This window comes from Rattus rattus, chromosome 3, assembly GCF_011064425.1.
Source record: "Rattus rattus isolate New Zealand chromosome 3, Rrattus_CSIRO_v1, whole genome shotgun sequence".
Taxonomy (NCBI): Eukaryota; Metazoa; Chordata; class Mammalia; order Rodentia; family Muridae; genus Rattus; species Rattus rattus.
The window spans coordinates 64,320,040-64,337,289 of NC_046156.1; the positions used below are offsets into that span (position 1 = coordinate 64,320,040).

At 54.7% G+C, this 17,250-nt stretch overlaps 2 protein-coding genes and 1 long non-coding RNA gene across 7 annotated transcripts; 2 read left to right on the forward strand and 1 right to left on the reverse strand.

The window, feature by feature from the left end:
* The first annotated feature begins 116 nt into the window (after nucleotides 1-116).
* Adam15 (ADAM metallopeptidase domain 15) lies at nucleotides 117-10,763 on the forward strand. Of its 5 annotated transcripts, none has more exons than XM_032897972.1 (23): nucleotides 117-304; nucleotides 1,578-1,687; nucleotides 2,279-2,355; nucleotides 2,871-2,949; nucleotides 3,336-3,412; nucleotides 3,501-3,726; nucleotides 4,566-4,631; nucleotides 4,722-4,790; nucleotides 4,869-5,038; nucleotides 5,159-5,243; nucleotides 5,679-5,827; nucleotides 5,933-6,107; nucleotides 6,290-6,382; nucleotides 6,541-6,845; nucleotides 6,934-7,129; nucleotides 7,330-7,407; nucleotides 8,002-8,074; nucleotides 8,298-8,436; nucleotides 8,802-8,871; nucleotides 9,447-9,518; nucleotides 9,923-9,994; nucleotides 10,222-10,346; nucleotides 10,450-10,763. In XM_032897972.1, exons 1-23 carry the CDS (start codon nucleotides 226-228, stop codon nucleotides 10,490-10,492), a joined length of 2,628 nt encoding a protein of 875 aa, XP_032753863.1. In that variant the 5' UTR covers nucleotides 117-225; the 3' UTR covers nucleotides 10,493-10,763. The 5 variants fall into 5 exon arrangements, with proteins under 5 accessions (XP_032753863.1, XP_032753864.1, XP_032753866.1 ...); XM_032897973.1 differs by having other exon boundaries at nucleotides 3,501-3,693; XM_032897975.1 differs by lacking the exons at nucleotides 10,222-10,346; nucleotides 10,450-10,763 and adding an exon at nucleotides 9,605-9,668 and having other exon boundaries at nucleotides 9,923-9,984.
* On the reverse strand, nucleotides 4,601-12,518 carry LOC116896649. Its single transcript, XR_004387352.1, has 2 exons — nucleotides 12,429-12,518; nucleotides 4,601-5,343 (listed from the first exon to the last, which is right to left on the reverse strand). It is a non-coding gene; the product is annotated as an uncharacterized LOC116896649 (long non-coding RNA).
* Efna4 (ephrin A4) lies at nucleotides 12,441-16,664 on the forward strand. The gene is made up of 4 exons (XM_032897977.1): nucleotides 12,441-12,608; nucleotides 14,956-15,251; nucleotides 15,599-15,667; nucleotides 16,010-16,664. Exons 1-4 carry the CDS (start codon nucleotides 12,496-12,498, stop codon nucleotides 16,144-16,146), a joined length of 615 nt encoding a protein of 204 aa, XP_032753868.1. The 5' UTR covers nucleotides 12,441-12,495; the 3' UTR covers nucleotides 16,147-16,664.
* Nucleotides 16,665-17,250: the final 586 nt, after the last annotated feature.

Sequence of the window (17,250 nt, forward strand, 5' to 3'; positions counted from 1 at the left end):
GCGAGCGAGCCTTGTAGGGTTCAAGTCGATCCCTGTAGTTGCCGGAAAGTGGCTGCGCTGGGCGGCAGGGGCGGAGCCTCACCCGGGGTTGGGCGGAGCCTTGGCCGGGGCGGGGCGGGGCCTAGTGGCTGTGCTGCGCGGAGCTGGTGTCCGACGCGGCCCCTGCTGCTCCTCCACGCTTAGCCCCGCACCTGCTGCCCTCGTCCGGCCCGGAGCTCCGCGGCTATGCGGCTGGCGCTGCTCTGGGCCCTGGGACTCCTGGGCGCGGGCAGCCCTCGGCCCTCCCCGCCGCTGCCAAATATAGGTGAGTTCCCAGCCGATAGTGGGTCGAGGGGATAACTGGAAAGCGGTACAAGGAAACCCGGAGGCATAGGGGTGCTGGGGTCTGACGGAGCCTAACCAGAGAGCAGCCTGCCGGGTCTACTGACCAAAGCTTAAGGCCAGGATATTTGGCGGGGGGGGGAAGAGGAGGAGGAGGAGGAGGAGGAGGAGGAGGAGGAGGAGGAGGAGGAGGAGCAGCAGCAGCAGCAGCAGCAGCAGCAGCAGCAGCAGCAGCAGCAGCAGCAGCAGCAGCAGCAGCAGCAGCATAGGGAGGATGGTGTCTTCTGCCCAGAAGTCCAGAGTTATCCCCGCAGACACTTTGAGTCTCCAGCACTGAAGAGCGTGCCCGGGACCCCCTCTGATCATGGAAAGTCACTCCGTAGGACTGACGTCTCTAGGGCCTAGCTGTCAGTTCTACTCTATGAAATGGCAGGACTAGGCACGGCTAGTGGGGTTTTAGTGAAAAGGATTATTTTCAGCCGTTCATTCCAGACCTGGGCGGCCAGCACCGCTCACTCGGGTGCGGTTGCCACCAGAAGCCTGGTGAAGCGGGAGGGGCCCGGAGGAGCCAAGGGAGGGAGCATTCGCCAGGAAAGAGACTGGGACACCAACTCCTCCTTGGAACTTTCACTTCCCGCTGCTGTCTTGGGCTGGGGGCCGAGAGGGTAGGCGGGGGGTGGAGTGTCCGGAGAGGAGCGGGCCATTGTTGGGGGGTGCTGGCGGAGGAAGCGGAGGCTGTTGGGAACGGGTGCGCCTGACTGGGCATCAAGGCTGTTTAGAGAGGTCGGAGTGTTTGCACTGCTCACCCAGAGATGGGCGTTCCCGGTAGGCATCTCTACTGTGAGGGAAAAGGAAGGGCAAGTGGGCACCAAGCCACAAGGCTTCTCCTAGTCCTAAGAAAGAGCATTCCTGATTGGGTGGGGAGTGTGACTGGGAAGGGATGGGAACAAGGGAGCCACCCCCGTCCCTCCCCACCCCACCTCCGTGAAAACCTTGGGATTGGCCAGAGGGAAGACAAGGAGGGGCTGCAAGTGGATAAGCTGAACTTGCTTTGGAGACTTACGGGTGAAATCTGTAAGTTGGGAAAGAACCCCTTCCTTCCCGTACCCTCCTTTAAATCCCAGCAGGCAGTGCAGGAGCCCTTAAGTCACTGATAGTCTCATGTTCTGGGAGTCAGTAGGTCTGAGGACACAAGTGACTTCAGCCTTGCTAGGGATCCCCTTAGCAATCTCTTAGGATGTTCTGGGACCCTGCAGGAGGTACTGAGGAAGAGCAGCAAGCCAGCCCAGAGAGGACCCAGAGTAGATCCTTGGAGAACCAGGTTGTTCAGGACAGCCCTCCAATTAACCTAACAGAAGTGCTTCAGGTGAGTCCCAGCCTGCTAATAATATTTTCTCCATTCTCACCCTCCACATCATTAATCATCTTGAGGGCAAAGTTTGGCTATATGGCCGGTAACAGGTCCATCCGGGTCCCGGTACTTTCCCTCAGCACCTGGCTTCACTCAGCTCTTTTCCCCCTACACATACACGTGTCTGCCCCAACTGGTCCATCCATGTACACTTGGAGAGTTCTGACACTAAGCCTCCTCCTTCCAACTCCTGCTGTTCTCTTTTTCAGTGGGGGAGAGGTCTGGAAAGGGACAGGGACAGACAGACAGATGCACACTTTCTGAAGCTGAGTCAGAGGAAGGGCTGGGGCCTGTGCTGGGTCCTTCATGGTGCTTCCTCTCTGGGCAGGAAGCCGAGAAGGGGTGGCTCAGATACCTTCCTTGACCTCCCCACATAAGCCCCTAGAACAATGCCCCAGTCCAGGCAGGGTTTCCTGGACCCTCCCATGGGATCCCCCAACCAGTGACCTAATCATTGGTTCTCTCCTGAGAGCCTGAGGTTTTCTAGTTATAAGGATAGAAGTCGTGGGCAGGGCTAGGGAGGTGACATGCCTCTGGTGTCCACAGACTGGTTTACCTGAGACCCTGAGGATTGGATTGGAGCTGGACGGTGAGAATCATATCCTGGAGCTTCAACAGAATAGGTAAGGTGGCAGGCATGAGTACTTACTGGGAGGTGATTTACATAACCTTTCCCATGCACCGAGTACTAAGCACCTACACTCAGGGACTCCTTCACCCCCATCCTATAAGGTAGATGCTATTATGTAGTTATCCTGCTTTAACATCTGACGACGTTACAGCCCAGAGAAATTAAATAACTTGTCTGAGTTCATACAGTTATAGATGTCAAAAGTCATATTGGGGGGTTGGGGATTTAGCTCAGGGGTAGAGCGCTTGCCTAGGAAGCGCAAGGCCCTGGGTTCGGTCCCCAGCTCCGAAAAAAAAGAACAAAAAAAAAAAAAAAAAAAAAAGGCATATTGGAACTCAGGCAAGAGGAGACAACAGCTCATCCTTCAGACTCTGTGGCCTCAGGGGAACTGAGTAATTAGACTGGTGGCATTGCCTGGTCCTTAACATACCCTTGTCCACCTCAGGGCCTTGCTTTCACTGCAACACCCTGGGAGGTGGCTCAAATCCTGCCCTCTTTTCCTCACAGAGATCTGGTCCCTGGCCGCCCGACTCTGGTGTGGTATCAGCCTGACGGCACCCGAATGGTCAGCGAGGGGCACAGTCTGGTGAGTCAGGCTTTCGTGCTGTTGCAGGCCTGGGCAAAAGAGGGAAGGAAGAAGAGAGGATGGCAGCCCTGGAGGAAATGGGAGGGTTCTGCCTGTCTGCTGTCTTTTTTTTTTTTTTTTTAAGATCTATTTATTTTATGTATATAAGTTCTGTAGCTGTTTCCAGACACACCAACAGACAGCATCTGATCCCATTACAGATGGTTGTGAGCCACCAAGTGGGTGCTGGGAATTGAACCCAGGACCTCTGGAAGAACAGCCAGTGCTCTTAACCACTGAGCCATCTCACCAACTCCAGGTTCTGCCTGTCTTTGCTGGCTTTGTCTCTAGGGTTGTCTGGTCTTCCCTGTGATCTGGTGCTAACTAATGTGGTTTCCCTGCTGTAGGAAAACTGCTGCTATCGAGGACGAGTTCAGGGCCGCTCCAGCTCTTGGGTTTCCCTCTGTGCCTGCTCTGGGATCAGGTACTGTGAGTGGGTTATATATCAGGGGAGAGGATAACACAGGCAGGCAGGGAGTCAAAACACTCTGACTCTCCATCTTTTTCGTTAGGGGGCTGGTAGTCCTGTCCCCTGAGAGAAGCTATACACTGGAGCTGGGACCTGGAGACCTTCAGCGTCCTCTCATTGTTTCTCGGATCCAAGACCTCCTCTTGCCAGGCCACACCTGTGCCCCAAGCTGGCATGCATTTGCGCCCACCGAGGCAGCACCAGACCTCCTTTTGGAACAGCACCACCTTCGCAGGGTGAGGAGGCAGACTCAGAGCCCAGACCCCAGGGCGGGTAGCTGCTGCTGCTGACTGAACCACCTCCATGTTCCCGGCACAGTGTGAACACTGCCTCCTTTGCTCTTCCTAGCAACCTGGGAAGCCAGTGCTGCCCAAAGCGCTATTATGAAGAAATTGTAATTCACAAAGATGGAGGTCACACTATAGTGTGAAAATGAAAGCGGGTTGCTATGTCAAGTGCTCAGAACTGTGCCAGAATACTGTTATGTGATGTCAGCTGTTAGTCAGTTGTTTTGGTGTTTGTCTGTCTGCCTCCTGAGTACCAGGGTTAAAGGTCTGGACCGTCAAACCCACCCATAATAGGTTTTGGTTTGCTTTTGTTTGTTTGTGTTTGTTTAAAGATAGGGTCTCTCTATGTAGCTTTGGCTGTCCTGGAACTTAACCAGGCTGGCCTTGAACTCACAGAGATCCACCTGCCTCTGCCTGTGCTGGGATTAAAGACGTGTGCCAGTATGCCTGGCTTTAGTTCGTAAGAAGGAAGACAGGTTTGACGGTACACAAGTGTATCCTAGCAGTTGTTTGGGAATCAGAGGCAGGAGGGGATCGAGGTCACTAACGACCTGAGCTGCACCTCAAGACGCTGTCTGAAAAAAAACCAAAGTTTGGTTTTGTTTTCAGTGAGAAGCAGAGTTTGGAGTGGGAAAACACAGTCCCATTATCAGCTTCTTAATCTGTTCTTGGTCCACTATGGGCAGGTCTCTGACCTCTCACGCTCCCCACAAGGTCTTCATCCTCTTAACTACTCAAAGTAGGCATAGACTCACCATGCCTAGCCTGAGGCCATGGCCCTGGGGAGAATCTGCCTGACACATCCCATTTCTTGTCCACAGCTTAAGCGGGATGTAGTAACAGAGACGAAAATTGTCGAACTGGTGATTGTGGCTGATAATTCAGAGGTGAGTGTGTTGACACAATAGCCCTCTCCCGCTCCCTGCCCCATCCCCACTTTCCTATCACATTTCAAGGTAACCCCACTTGGCCCCCAGGTCAGGAAGTACCCTGACTTCCAACAACTGCTGAACCGAACACTAGAAGTGGCCCTTCTGCTAGACACAGTGAGTCTGGGGCTGGGTAGGAAGCCCTTTGCTCTCTTACTGCAGCCCCGCCCCTTTTCTGAGCCTCCGCCCATTCAGTTCTTCCAGCCCCTGAATGTCCGGGTAGCACTTGTGGGCCTAGAGGCATGGACCCAGCGCGACCTGATAGAGATGAGCTCCAACCCAGCTGTCCTGCTAGACAACTTCCTCCGCTGGCGCCGGACAGACTTGCTGCCTCGACTGCCCCATGATAGTGCCCAGCTTGTGACGTAAGGATCCCAGTCTCCGCTCGGAGCCTGATGCCATCCTGTCAGGGCCGAGTGCGCGTCCCTTCTGTTCCCGAGGCTCTGACGATGGCTTTAGACTGATCTCTCACCTCTGTCCCACAGTGTTACTTCCTTTTCTGGGCCCATGGTGGGCATGGCCATTCAGAATTCCATCTGTTCTCCTGACTTCTCGGGAGGTGTGAATATGGTAAGCGATCTGCAGGTCTCCTCATTTCCGGTTACGCCTTTCCACTGTCTGGGGGCCTTTATTCACCGAACACTCTCTTCAAACTTGTCCAAGCTCAGAGCTGTGGGGAAAGAAGGCCTTTACTTGTCCCAGAATTCGTGTGTGACCAGTTCATCATGGAATACAGAGTTGTCACTTATGACACCTTTGCGTTTCTAGGGGGAACAGGAGGCCAAGGCAGAGGTGATATCTAGGGGATATATGGGGTAGGGAAGTTGAGCTAGAACTTAGATTCCGTGCAGACAGGCTTGGGCTCTCCCACTTTAGTAACAATTAAGGAGGGAGCAGTATCCAGGGGAACAGATGTGGAGGGAATAGAAATAGTTGGGGTTGGCTGTCCATTGTGTTGAGTCCAGGCTGGGGTCAGACCTGGGGTGTTTCCCTCCCCGATGACAGGACCATTCCACAAGCATCTTAGGAGTTGCCTCCTCCATTGCCCACGAGTTGGGTCACAGCCTGGGCCTAGACCACGATTCACCTGGGAACAGTTGTCCCTGTCCAGGTCCAGCCCCAGCCAAGAGCTGCATCATGGAGGCCTCCACAGAGTGAGTAACAGTGGGGATGGGGGGGGGGATGGGATGTTAGGACGCATGAGAGTAAGGCAAGGTCGGAAGAGCCTCTAGCCCAGCTCCCCTTGCTACTCTCCTCAGTTTCCTACCAGGTCTGAACTTCAGCAACTGCAGCCGACGGGCCCTGGAAAAAGCCCTCCTAGATGGGATGGGCAGCTGCCTCTTTGAATGGCCACCCAGCCGGGCCCCTATGTCCTCTTTGTGTGGAAATATGTTTGTGGACCCTGGAGAGCAGTGTGACTGTGGCTTCCCAGATGTGAGCTCCTGACCCCAAAGCCTTGCCCACTCCCATCTGTGCCCTCACCCTGATTATTCAGTCCTAAGTTTCCTGGGTAGCTTTCTGCCTCTGACCTGGGTTTGCTCCCTGGGTGGACCGACCGGATGGCCTGTGTGCTGGAGCTGCTCTGAGGCTCAGCTCCCTCTGTCCCTTGCCTGCAGGAGTGCACTGATCCTTGCTGTGACTATTTTACCTGCCAGCTGAGGCCGGGAGCACAGTGTGCATCTGACGGACCCTGCTGTCAAAACTGCAAGGTGGGCACAGACTAGGCCTCCTGCAGAGCTCACCCTCCAGGTGCCAGGGTCAAAGACTCACCCTGAGCTCTGACCCTGGGCTCTGACTGTGAGCTCTGACTCTGAGCTCCTGGCTGACTCTGCCCAGTGCCTACTTTGATGTTCTCCACCCTCCACAGTTACAGCCAGCTGGCTGGCAGTGCCGCCTTCCCACAGACGATTGCGATTTGCCTGAGTTCTGCCTAGGAGATAGCTCTCAGTGCCCCCCTGACATCAGGCTTGGGGACGGTGAGCCTTGTGCTAGTGGAGAGGCTGTGTGTATGCATGGGCGCTGTGCCTCCTACACCCGGCAGTGCCAGTCGCTTTGGGGACCTGGGGCCCAGCCTGCTGCACCACTTTGCCTCCAAACAGCCAACACTCGGGGTAATGCCTTTGGGAGCTGTGGGCGCAGCCCCAGTGGTAGCTACATGCCTTGCAACCTTAGGTAAGTGGAGAGAACGGGCTTTTCCTGAGTCTGTGGGAACCTTGGTGCTTCTTCTACCAACCCTGCTTGCCTTTCTCCCTACCCCCAGAGATGCCATTTGTGGGCAACTACAGTGCCAGTGGGGTAGGAACCAGCCTCTGCTGGGCTCAGTCCAAGATCAGCTCTCGGAGGTCCTGGAAGCCAATGGGACACAATTAAACTGCAGCTGGGTAGATCTGGACTTGGGCAATGATGTGGCCCAGCCTCTCCTGGCTCTACCTGGCACTGTCTGTGGCCCTGGCCTGGTGAGTAGTGACTGAAGCCAGGTGGGAAGGCATCTGACACACGGCAAGCTGTGCCCGGGAAGCCAGATTCTTCAGCTTAAAGTCTTGTTTTCTCAGCCAGCTTCAGTTTCATGTCTGTGAAAGGGAGCCTCGCAGCCTCGCAGGCTCCCGTCCCTCTAAGGCTTTGAGATGTGATCTCTGCTTTTCTCTCTATGGAGCAGGTGTGCATCGGCCATCGATGCCAGCCTGTGGATCTCCTGGGAGCACAGGAATGCCGCAGCAAATGCCATGGCCATGGGGTGAGCTGGTGTGGAAGGGATGAAAGGGAAAGGGAGTCTGGTGAAGGGAAATGTACGGACTTAGAGGCAGACATGCCTTGGTTCCAGTCTTTGCCACTTCCTGGGGCATGATGTTAGCCTCCTGAGGGTGTTCCCTCTTCCAAGTGGGCATTAAGAGTGCTGCCCGTATCCTGAGAGCGGCTAACTAGTGACCAGCCTATTAAAGGTAGTGTTAGCTTGCTGACATTTCCCCTGGCATGGATGAAGACGCCCCCTCTCCACGACTGTCTGTCTATCCACTATCCACAGTGCTCCTGTCAATCTGAGAAGCCTTGGGGTAGGGGTGGGGTGGGGGTGAGGGTGGGAAGAATTCTTGAAAAGCTGGCAGTGGTGGTGCATGCCTTAGTCCCAGCACTTGGCAGGTAGAGGCAGGTGGATTTCCGAAGTCAAGGGCAGCCTGGGCTATAGAGTGGATTCTAGCAAAGTCAGGGATACACAGATAAATCCTGTCTTGGAGAGCAAGAACAAAACAAAACAGAAGGAAAAGGAAAGTCACTCACAGGGAAGTGGTCCTGTCTTACAAATGCCTTCATCGCTCGCCTTTTGTACCTCCAGGTCTGCGACAGCAGCAGGCACTGCCACTGTGACGAGGGCTGGGCACCTCCTGATTGCATGACCCAGCTCAGAGGTAGCTAGAGGATGGGCCCATGGCATGGGGAAGGGTGGGAGAGCTTTGACCATCTCCTTTCTCCTTGGTCCCCTTCCTGACCCCTTTACTCTGTGTCCCTTGACTCTATGACTCCTGAAGCTGTCTTTGGTTCCTGAGGACTTGGCCTCCTCCCTACCTCTGTTCCTCTCTCAGTAGAGAGTTCTTAGCCATACCTACCCTCAGTTTGGACCTCTCTCCATAGCAACCAGCTCCCTGACCACAGGCCTGCTCCTCAGCCTCCTGTTGTTATTGGTCCTCGTACTACTTGGTGCCAGCTACTGGCACCGTGCCCGCCTGCATCAGCGGCTCTGCCAGCTCAAGGGATCCAGCTGCCAATATAGGTATGAACATCCTGTCCCTGCTGCTATTTCCTTCGATTAGGGACAGTTCTGGAGCCCTGATTCTAAAGGCTCCAAGCCATGCAGTCCTTATCCCTTGTTTGTAAGTCCCAACTCTCAGACCGTGAGTTTTCTGACTACCATTCCTACCTACCCACCTATCATCTCTGCCCATTTCCCTTAACTTCACCCCCAGAGACTAGGGCCATTCTCCCAGGACTCCAAGGTAGGGGAAAGGGAGCCTTCTTCTTCTTAACCACACCCCTAAGCCACACACAGCTACCCTCCAAGGGCCATGGGGTTAATTTTTCCCAGATCAGCAGGTAGGTGGCTAATCCCACTTTCCCTTTGCCTTTCTTCATACTCAGGGCAGCCCAATCCGGTCCTCCTGAGCGACCAGGACCTCCACAGAGGGCACAGCAGATGCCAGGCACTAAGGTAAGCCCTGGATGCCAGAGGAAAGAGAGTCCACGTTACTTGCTACCTACCTCAGGGCCTCAGAGGTAGCACTAAAGGTTCAGGACTCAGAAGAGACATGAGTGCTCAGTCAATTCAAGGAGTCAGGACCAGTAAGTAAGCAGGCAGAGAAACAAGTACAGCAAGAGTGGATGAGCCAGTCACCCCCAGGAGGCTCTGCTGAGCTTTGAGCTGTCCAAATCAGTGGCTTTGAGAGGTGGTTCTAGCTGTGCCCTTCACCATGACCAGAGCGATGGGATAATGGGGCCTTGTGCAAAAGGACCTTCCGAGTTCTAAGATCTGATAAGGCCCAGGATATCATGTGTGAAAGGATGCCAAGTGCCCAGGGCCTAAGCCCCTCTACCTTTAATGGCAAGAGGGTGTATAAGGAGTCAGCCTGCGTGTCCCACCATCACATGCCACTCCCCGCATGCAGCTCATTGACCTCCCACTGCCTCTGGGGCCCCGCTGCCCTGTCTGAACACTAACCCCTTTCTGCCCACATCTGTCTGTTTCCTCCTGCCCATTCTGCCTGTCTGCTCCTCCTGCCCTCTCAGCAAGCTAATGTCAGCTTTCCAGTACCCCCCTCCAGGCCGCTGCCACCTAACCCCGTGCCCAAGAAACTCCAGGTAAATCTGGGCTGGGCCTTGCCCTGGCTCAGGACCGGTGGGAGGTGTGGTGCCCAATCGCAGTTCTCATCCCTGCTTCCCCCCAGTGGTGTTCTTCATTAGGAGACCAGGGTGCCCCCTCAGCCTTCAAAGTCCCAGAAGCAGCAAAGGGTGAGCCTCCCGCTATGGTCTCTACTACCACCTGGTGGTCAATAGTAGGACTACAGCCATCAGGGACTCCATGATTGATCCGCACCTTCCTTCCCCGAGCCTCCTGTCAATTGGCAAGCACCCAAAGCCCTCTGCGCATGCTCCCATTTTCCCTCGAGCCCCATGGCTGACTTTGCATGTTGACCCCTGGGTAGCGTCTGCATGCTCACTTCCTTTGACCGCGCTTTCGATCCACCGCTCCTCTCTTTGTTCAGGCTGAGCTGGCTGACCGATCCAATCCCCCCACTCGCCCTCTGCCCGCTGACCCTGTGGTGTGGCGCCCAAAGGTAACAGTAAGGGGGAGCAGGACATTGCCTCTCCTACCTAGAGCCATGGTGGCAATGGGCCATGGGAGACAGGATACCTCCCTCTGTGTCTGAAGGCATCTATCCCAGTGGCACCTTTGGTAGTGACAGGTTTGTTTGGAGACAAAGGTGACCTCTAGCACTGCTCCTAGACCCCTGCATTGTGGGTGAGAAACATGACATCCTTCCAAACTGGCCTTCTCTCTCAGCCTCAGGGGCCTACCAAACCCCCACCCCCAAGAAAGCCACTGCCCGCCAACCCACAGGGCCGGCCCCCGCTGGGTGACCTGCCTGGCCCAGGAGATGGAAGCTTGCAGCTGGTAGTGCCTTCCAGGTAGGTGAAGAGGGTGTTGCTGAGGATAGGTGCCTTGCTGCCCGTGAGGCATCTAGGTAAAGAGTAATGACCCTTTTTTCTTCTTGGCTTTTCTAAACTCCAGGCCTGCCCCACCACCCCCAGCAGCATCTTCGCTCTACCTCTGACCCCTCGAGATTCGGCTGTCTCCTGCTCAGTTCTAGGACTTAAAGTGGAACCTCTGTCTGAATCTCCCACAAAACACTAGAGAAGCAAAAGCTTAGACAATATGGCATCCAGCCCTAAAGAACCACCAGGCGCTGTTCAGTAGTACCTGGGACCCACTGAATTACCTGCAGCTGAGTGTTGGGAAGGGGCTGGGGCTGGAGTAGGTGGCGGAAGGACGTGAATGTGGTCTGTCTCTGCTCTGTTGTAATAAATGTGAGGTCTTGGAATATGTCTGCTCCTGGAAGCTGGGTAGTTCCTGCTGTGTTTGCAGGCCTGGCCACTAGGAGACGCTGCTGGGTCAGACCAGGGCCTGTCGGAGAGGACGACTGCCCTGAAAGGGTCAATAAGAATGTGTCATTTGGGATGCCTGTAGCATGTTTCTGCCCAGTCTGGGACGGATGGCCTCTGGTCTCCCAAGTTCTCCCCGACAATGCTACTCAGCCCCCACCACAGCTATAGACCAATGACCTAAGTCGTCAGACCTGCATCCCCACCCTCTGACCAGTGGCTGGGAAAATGGATCTAACTGGTGTTCTCAGAGCCCTGAGCCTGGGCGGAGCAGGGCAGCGGCTGCTTGGATTCCAAGGCTTCACACCTGCCTCCTCCACCTCCCTGCCCCCACCTGAAGTTTCCAGAACAAAGGTGCTTTGTACTGATTGCTACCACCTCATCATTTAGACCTCAGGACTGAAGCCTCCTGGGAGAGAGAAGGTGTGTGTGGATAAGGGGCAGGCCCCCCACAATGGTCACCCGGCAGATGCCTAAGGCTCTAGAGGAATGTCTGGGGGTGTCCCCAGAGCCACTTCAGTCCTTCCTCTGCCCGTGCAAAGCAAAAGAACAATGCATGGAAGGGAATTCTGCTTCAGCCTCCAAAAGTATCTGGAGTTTCAGATGCTAGCCAGTGTGTGTGTGTGTGTGTGTGTGTGTGTGTGTGTGTGTGTGTGTGTGTGTGTGTGTGTGTGTGTGTGCATGCGCGCGCGCGCCTGTGTGCACACACTCCCTGCCCCCAGTAGGATCTTCCTGTGTAGTTCAAGCTGACTAGAATGCTGGATTGAGACTCTGGGTGTAATTCATGTGCCATCCAGCTCCAGCCTCCCAGACTTCAGTAGGGCTTTCTACCTTGAACCAATGCAGACACAAAGGACAAGATCTAAACAAAACCAAACCAGCCTTCTTAGCTGGTGGTGCATAAGCGCGTGGGTGTAATTCCAGCACTGGGGAGGATGGGGTAGGAGGATCATTGCCAGTCTGAAGCCAGCCTGGGTTACAATATAAGTTCCAGGCCAGCCAGACTTTAGTGTTAAGACCCCGTTTTAAACAAAATAAAGCACAACATAGGATTTGAAAGAAGACAGCCTTGGTAAAGTGCTTACCTGAATTTGGATAACCAGCACCAGTGTAAAAAGCCCTAAGTTTAGTGGTTTACTTCTGTTAACCCCACCGTGGGTGGGAGGGGTGAGGTGGGGCTAGGAAACAGGAGGCTCCCTACCCCCCTCAACCCCAAGCTTACAGGACTGCAAGCTGAACCAATCAGCGAGCTCCGGGTTCAATGAGAGACCCTGTCTCAAAAAATAAGGTGGAGAAGGAATAAGGCAAGACCTCCGCCTCATGACAACTCGCGCCGACACGTACACACACACAGAAAACCAAAGCGGTCAGATACTAATTCCTTAGTGGAATATCCCCTATGCCACCCTCTCCCAGCACAGTGAGATAACAAAGGGAAGCTTTGGCTAACCTGGAGCGCACAGGAAGCGCAAAGGGTTAACAAGAGTTGGCTCTGGGTGGAGAGGCGGAGACGAGTTTTCATTGGTGGAAAGTTACCCAGGGGTGTGGTCTAAGAGTCTCCACACCCCTCCTCCTTTCCGTACCCCCCACCCCCCTCCACTTTTGTACCTTTCTCGCCGGGACAGAGAAGTGGGCCGGGATCAGCCGGGCCAGACCAGACTGGACCCCAGGGGCGATGCGGCTGCTGCCCCTGCTGCGGACTGTGCTCTGGGCCGCGCTGCTCGGCTCGCGCCTGCGGGGGTGCTCCAGCCTCCGCCACTCTATCTACTGGAACTCCACTAACCCCAGGTAGCACGGCCGAAGGAGGCGAGCGCCAAGCTGGGCCCGCGCGCTCCCAGGCTGTGCGCGTGCCCGCTGCTCGCCTTTTTGCAAGGCGCTGTCTGAGCCCTGCCCAGCCGCGCGATGGGGCTCCTTTGTTTGAGCCGGCGGGGGAGGGGCGAGGCGTGCCCGGGGTCCCCCCCGCCCGCACGTGTTGGGGGAGCGGGCGGAGGACCCTAGTCCTGAGGGTGGTAGGTTGGAGTCTGAAAGCAGGGAGCGGAGGGGGCCTGGGCCCGTATTCTGGGTCCCGCCCCCCTTTTCTAGGGAGCCCTAACCTCCGGCGGGCAGAAGCTGGGGTGGACCGCTGAGAACCAGGGAGGGATTTTTACCCTAGTGAAAGAACGTGAGTTCCTCTCTGGTTCTGAGAGCCTCTCGGGCCCCTGATATCTCTGCTTCCATCTTGATCTTATTTCTGTCCAATCTTGGCCCTGCCCTTCCAGCTGATTCACCTGTGGGCCAGTCATTTGACCTTGCTAACCTCAGTTATGTCACCTACAAAATGGGCTAATAATACCCAGTACCCTGGGAAGCAAGCGGACGGGCTGAGGTCAGGCTTGTGAAAAGGTGCGCGGTTGTACAGATTTAAATGCTTACTTCTTCCTCTCTGCTGAGCTGGCTGCCTTTGAACCTCGGAATTTTTTGTTGTTTGCATCCTGCTTCCCATTTCTCCCTGCCTCTCTGCCTTCCCCATCTGTTTTCCTTTCTGATTTTCTACTTCAGACAATCTGTGGCTCTGTTCATTTATTCACTAACATTTGATAAGCACATACTGTGTGTCAAGACCAGCGCTGAGCCGCTGGGCATTACTAATGAAACGCTGCCCTGTGGGAGGCCACAGCCCCCAGGAGGGCAGGCCTAGAGACTGTCATTCCAATAACAGTCCTGAGTGATAAGAACTATTGTCCTGGACTCTGACTTCTAGAAGCTCGGTTCCAGACCCGTGCCTCAGCCCCCAGCCCTTGAGTTTCCAGTTCATTCACCAAATCCACAAGTATTTACTGAGTTCTAGCTTCACAGGGGGTCCTTTTCCACACCCAGCATAATGAAACATACAAAGACCCTATCTTTCCTATCTTGCCTTCTAGTGGTCTGAGCTAAGCCGGAGAATCCTTCTAATCAGGAGTTCCTGGCCACCCATTGAAGGATGTTTAGAGGCCTTTTCTAAACCACGCTTTGTTGTGTGTGTGCTTGGGTTGGAGGCAGGGCTCATTCAGTATTTGGTGCTGTGGGGGTGGCTATCCCCGCCCTTCTCACCTGTACTGAGTCCCTCGGGCTGCTTCTGAGAAGTGAGGAAGAGGATCTTGATTGTGTGCAAGGCCTGTCTTTGTAATCCGCGTTTACTGGGCTGGTCAAGAAAGGAAGCTGGGCTGTGTCTGGTGTCACATACCTGTGATCCCAGTCTTTGGAGGACTGAGGTCACACATGGGGCTCTGCGAACTCCACCTCCAGAGAAGCCTCCATCACATGTACATACCCACGTACACATCCATACATAGCTAAAAAAAAAAAAAAGGATAAAATGAATGAAGACTTAGGTAAAGCAGGAGGATCATGAGTTCAAGGCCAGCCTGGGATCTCTAAAGAGAGAAAAAGAGCCCACCTGCCCGTTTTCTTTGTACCATTTCTTTTCACTGTGGGAGGGGGGGCAAGAGTCTGCTTGATGTGTCTGATACTGAAAACCCTCACAACTCCCACTTCATCTTGGTAACTATGCTGTGGGCATATAGCTGCTCCCTGCCTTAGCCTCCTGGTAACTTTCACCCTCTTAGCACTTACCAAGCACAGATGGTAAGCCAGGCCCCAAAGGGGGGCCCAGGGAGGATGGGCTGCAGGGAAGGTGTCCCCTCAGCAATAAGCAAGCCTCGTGGGCTGGGCACTGCAGCTCTGGCCTCTCCAACACTGACTTAATGATCTTATTTCTTGCTTCTCCAGTCTCCCGAGGTATTCAGTCTGGGCATTGGCACAGGCGTGTAAGCTCAGCTACTTGGAAGGCTAGGGCAGGAGGATCGTAGGTTCAAAGCCTGCCTGAACTATAGAGTGAGTTCATGGACAGCCTGGGCAATTTAGCAACACCCTGTTCCAAAAGAAAAAGTAAAAAAGCTAGTTATAACTCAGTAACAGAACATTTAGTTCAATCCTAGCTGCCAAAAAAAGGGGAGACATTTTTTTTTGGAAAGGGGTGGATCGTTCTTAGAAAATCATGCCTTCCTGAGCTATCCCATCTCTAGTGGTTGTGACAGAGGTGGGCCCAGACCCCACATGTGCCCCAGTTGTCCTGTGCTACAACCCGTCAGCCTATACTCCCTTGTGCCCACAGGTTGCTTCGAGGAGATGCCGTGGTGGAGCTGGGCCTCAACGATTACCTAGACATCTTCTGCCCACATTATGAGAGGCCAGGGCCCCCAGAGGGCCCGGAAACGTTTGCATTATACATAGTGGACTGGTCAGGCTACAAGGCCTGCAAGGCAGAGGGGGCAAATGCCTTCCAGCGCTGGAATTGCACGCTCCCTTTTGCGCCTTTTGTCCCTGTTCGATTCTCCGAAAAGATTCAGCGATTCACACCGTTCCCGCTGGGCTTCGAGTTCTTGCCTGGAGAGACTTACTACTACATCTGTGAGTGAGCAGCTCACGCTGCCTCCTGGGGAAAGTGGGGAGAAGAATGGGGCTCTTCGCCTTTGTGTCAGAGCCTAAAGTAAGGAGGAAGGCAAGGCTGTGGGGAAGGGAGCTGTGGCTCCTAATGCTTAAGAGAGTTGGGTTTTGCTTGGGACGAGAGAGGTCAGAGAGCAGTTCAACTGAGTCTGGGCAGAGAAGAGAGTGTGAAAGCCAGGAAGGACTAGGGAGATGCCGAGAGCTGTGGATGGGCCGCTACCTGGTGTGCCTCCCACAGGAAGAGGGCCTGATACAGCCTAACACCAGGGAATGGTTTTCTGCACTAACTTTTTCCTCCCAATTTCCTACAGCGGTGCCAACTCCGGAGAGTCCTGGCCAGTGCCTGAGACTCCAGGTGTCTGTCTGCTGCAAGGAGGACAGTAAGTGAGCCAGGGTCTCCTAGGCAACCCTTCTAGCCAGGTTGGGAAGGAGAAAAGGGTTGGGGAGGAAACAGGAACATCAGGCCTAAGGGGTCCAGACAGAGCTTCAAGCTTCAGACCCTTCTCCCATAAGTCCTCCCTGTGGGAGCGCTGGGCACAGACAATGGGGTCTCCAAGGGCAAGGCCCTTCAAAGTCTTAATTGGACATGAAGACTGCTGACTAGGAAGACTTGGGAATTGGGGTTTGGGAAGGCAGTCTTTGGAAGACCCTAGGAAGTGGGAGCGGCCGGGAGGAACCCGCTGAGGAAGCAGGCAGACCCAGCAGTTCCATCTCCCTTACAGGATCCGAGTCAGCTCATCCTGTCGGGAGCCCTGGAGAAAGTGGCACATCTGGGTGGCGGGGAGGACACGCCCCCAGCCCTCTGTGTCTCCTGCTGTTGCTGCTGCTCCCAATACTCCGTCTCCTGCGAGTTCTGTGAGTCAAGTACACCTTCCCAGTCACCCCAAGGAGCCAGGATCCTCTGTTGAAGGGGTTCCTGCCACCGTACAGGCGATGCCAAGCCAGGCAGACATGATGAAGCTTTGATGTGCAAAGTCGGAGGATCTGAGCTGACCCTTGTAGGTGACTGCTCTCTCACTACAGGCTGCAGAGGAACTGCAAGGAAGCTGCAGACAGTCGGGCACCCAGAAGCATAGCTGTTTGATGGTCTTGTCTCCTCCCCCTGGAAGACTGGGATTTCAGGGGATCAAATCCTTGAGACACTGGGGGCCAAAGCCAAAGACCTGGGAACCGGTGGGTTCCTGGCCAAGAGCAGAGAAGCCACGGTCTCTGTGGCCTCCAGGCCTCTTCCCAGGAGCAATTGTTGCCCCTTCCAGGGAGCCACTCTCTTGTCTTCTGTGAAGACGGACTTGCCATGAGGTTGAATTTCATGCTGGTTTGTATTTTTTATAAAGTGTTTGGACCAAACCTTCAATAAATCACCCGTTCTAGTGGGGGCATGGTGGCTCACACCTGTAATCCCAGCACTGGGGGTGGGGGGTGGGGGGTGGGGATGGGGACAGTGAGCGGGAAGTCAGTCTTGTATGGGAGGCCCTGTCTCCAAAAGACAATTTAAAAACCAAACAAAACAACCTTGGAGACCAGTGAGAAGGCTCGGCAGGTAAGAGTGCTTGCTGAAGAAGCCTGGATCACCTGAGGTCAATCCCTGGAACCCCCACGGTGAAAAGAGAGAACACACTCCTAAAAGTTGTTCCTTGAACATGCTACATGACATGTCAATGAATATGCCACACACGCACACACAAATAATAAACTTAGGTTAAAACCCACCCATCTTTGTGTGGCCCTCCCTTGTGGCTTCTTCCCTGACACCTGAACTCCCTGGGGTCTCAGCTTGGCTTGGCCTGACCTCCATGCCAGCTGTGCCCAGGCCATCCATGCCAGACATCAGTGGGCACCCTTCTGGGCAGTTTGGGATAGGTGCCAGCAGCAGCTGTGGTGCTTGGCACCCTCTCCCACCTCCCCAGCCATCTTCCTGTGCTAGGTGGCAGATGCTGTCGACAATCCATTCTGGCAGTGCCTA

Coding starts and splice junctions, on each gene's coding strand:
- Efna4 (XM_032897977.1), top strand. CDS start 12,496: ATGCGGCTGCTGCCCCTGCTGCGGACTGTGCTCTGGGCCGCGCTGCTC. Junction 15,252..15,598: donor AGAGACTTACTACTACATCT/GTGAGTGAGCAG, acceptor AATTTCCTACAG/CGGTGCCAACTCCGGAGAGT. Junction 15,668..16,009: donor TGTCTGCTGCAAGGAGGACA/GTAAGTGAGCCA, acceptor TCTCCCTTACAG/GATCCGAGTCAGCTCATCCT.
- Adam15 (XM_032897972.1), top strand. CDS start 226: ATGCGGCTGGCGCTGCTCTGGGCCCTGGGACTCCTGGGCGCGGGCAGC. Junction 3,727..4,565: donor CTCAGAGCCCAGACCCCAGG/GCGGGTAGCTGC, acceptor TCTTGTCCACAG/CTTAAGCGGGATGTAGTAAC. Junction 9,519..9,922: donor CCGTGCCCAAGAAACTCCAG/GTAAATCTGGGC, acceptor CTCTTTGTTCAG/GCTGAGCTGGCTGACCGATC.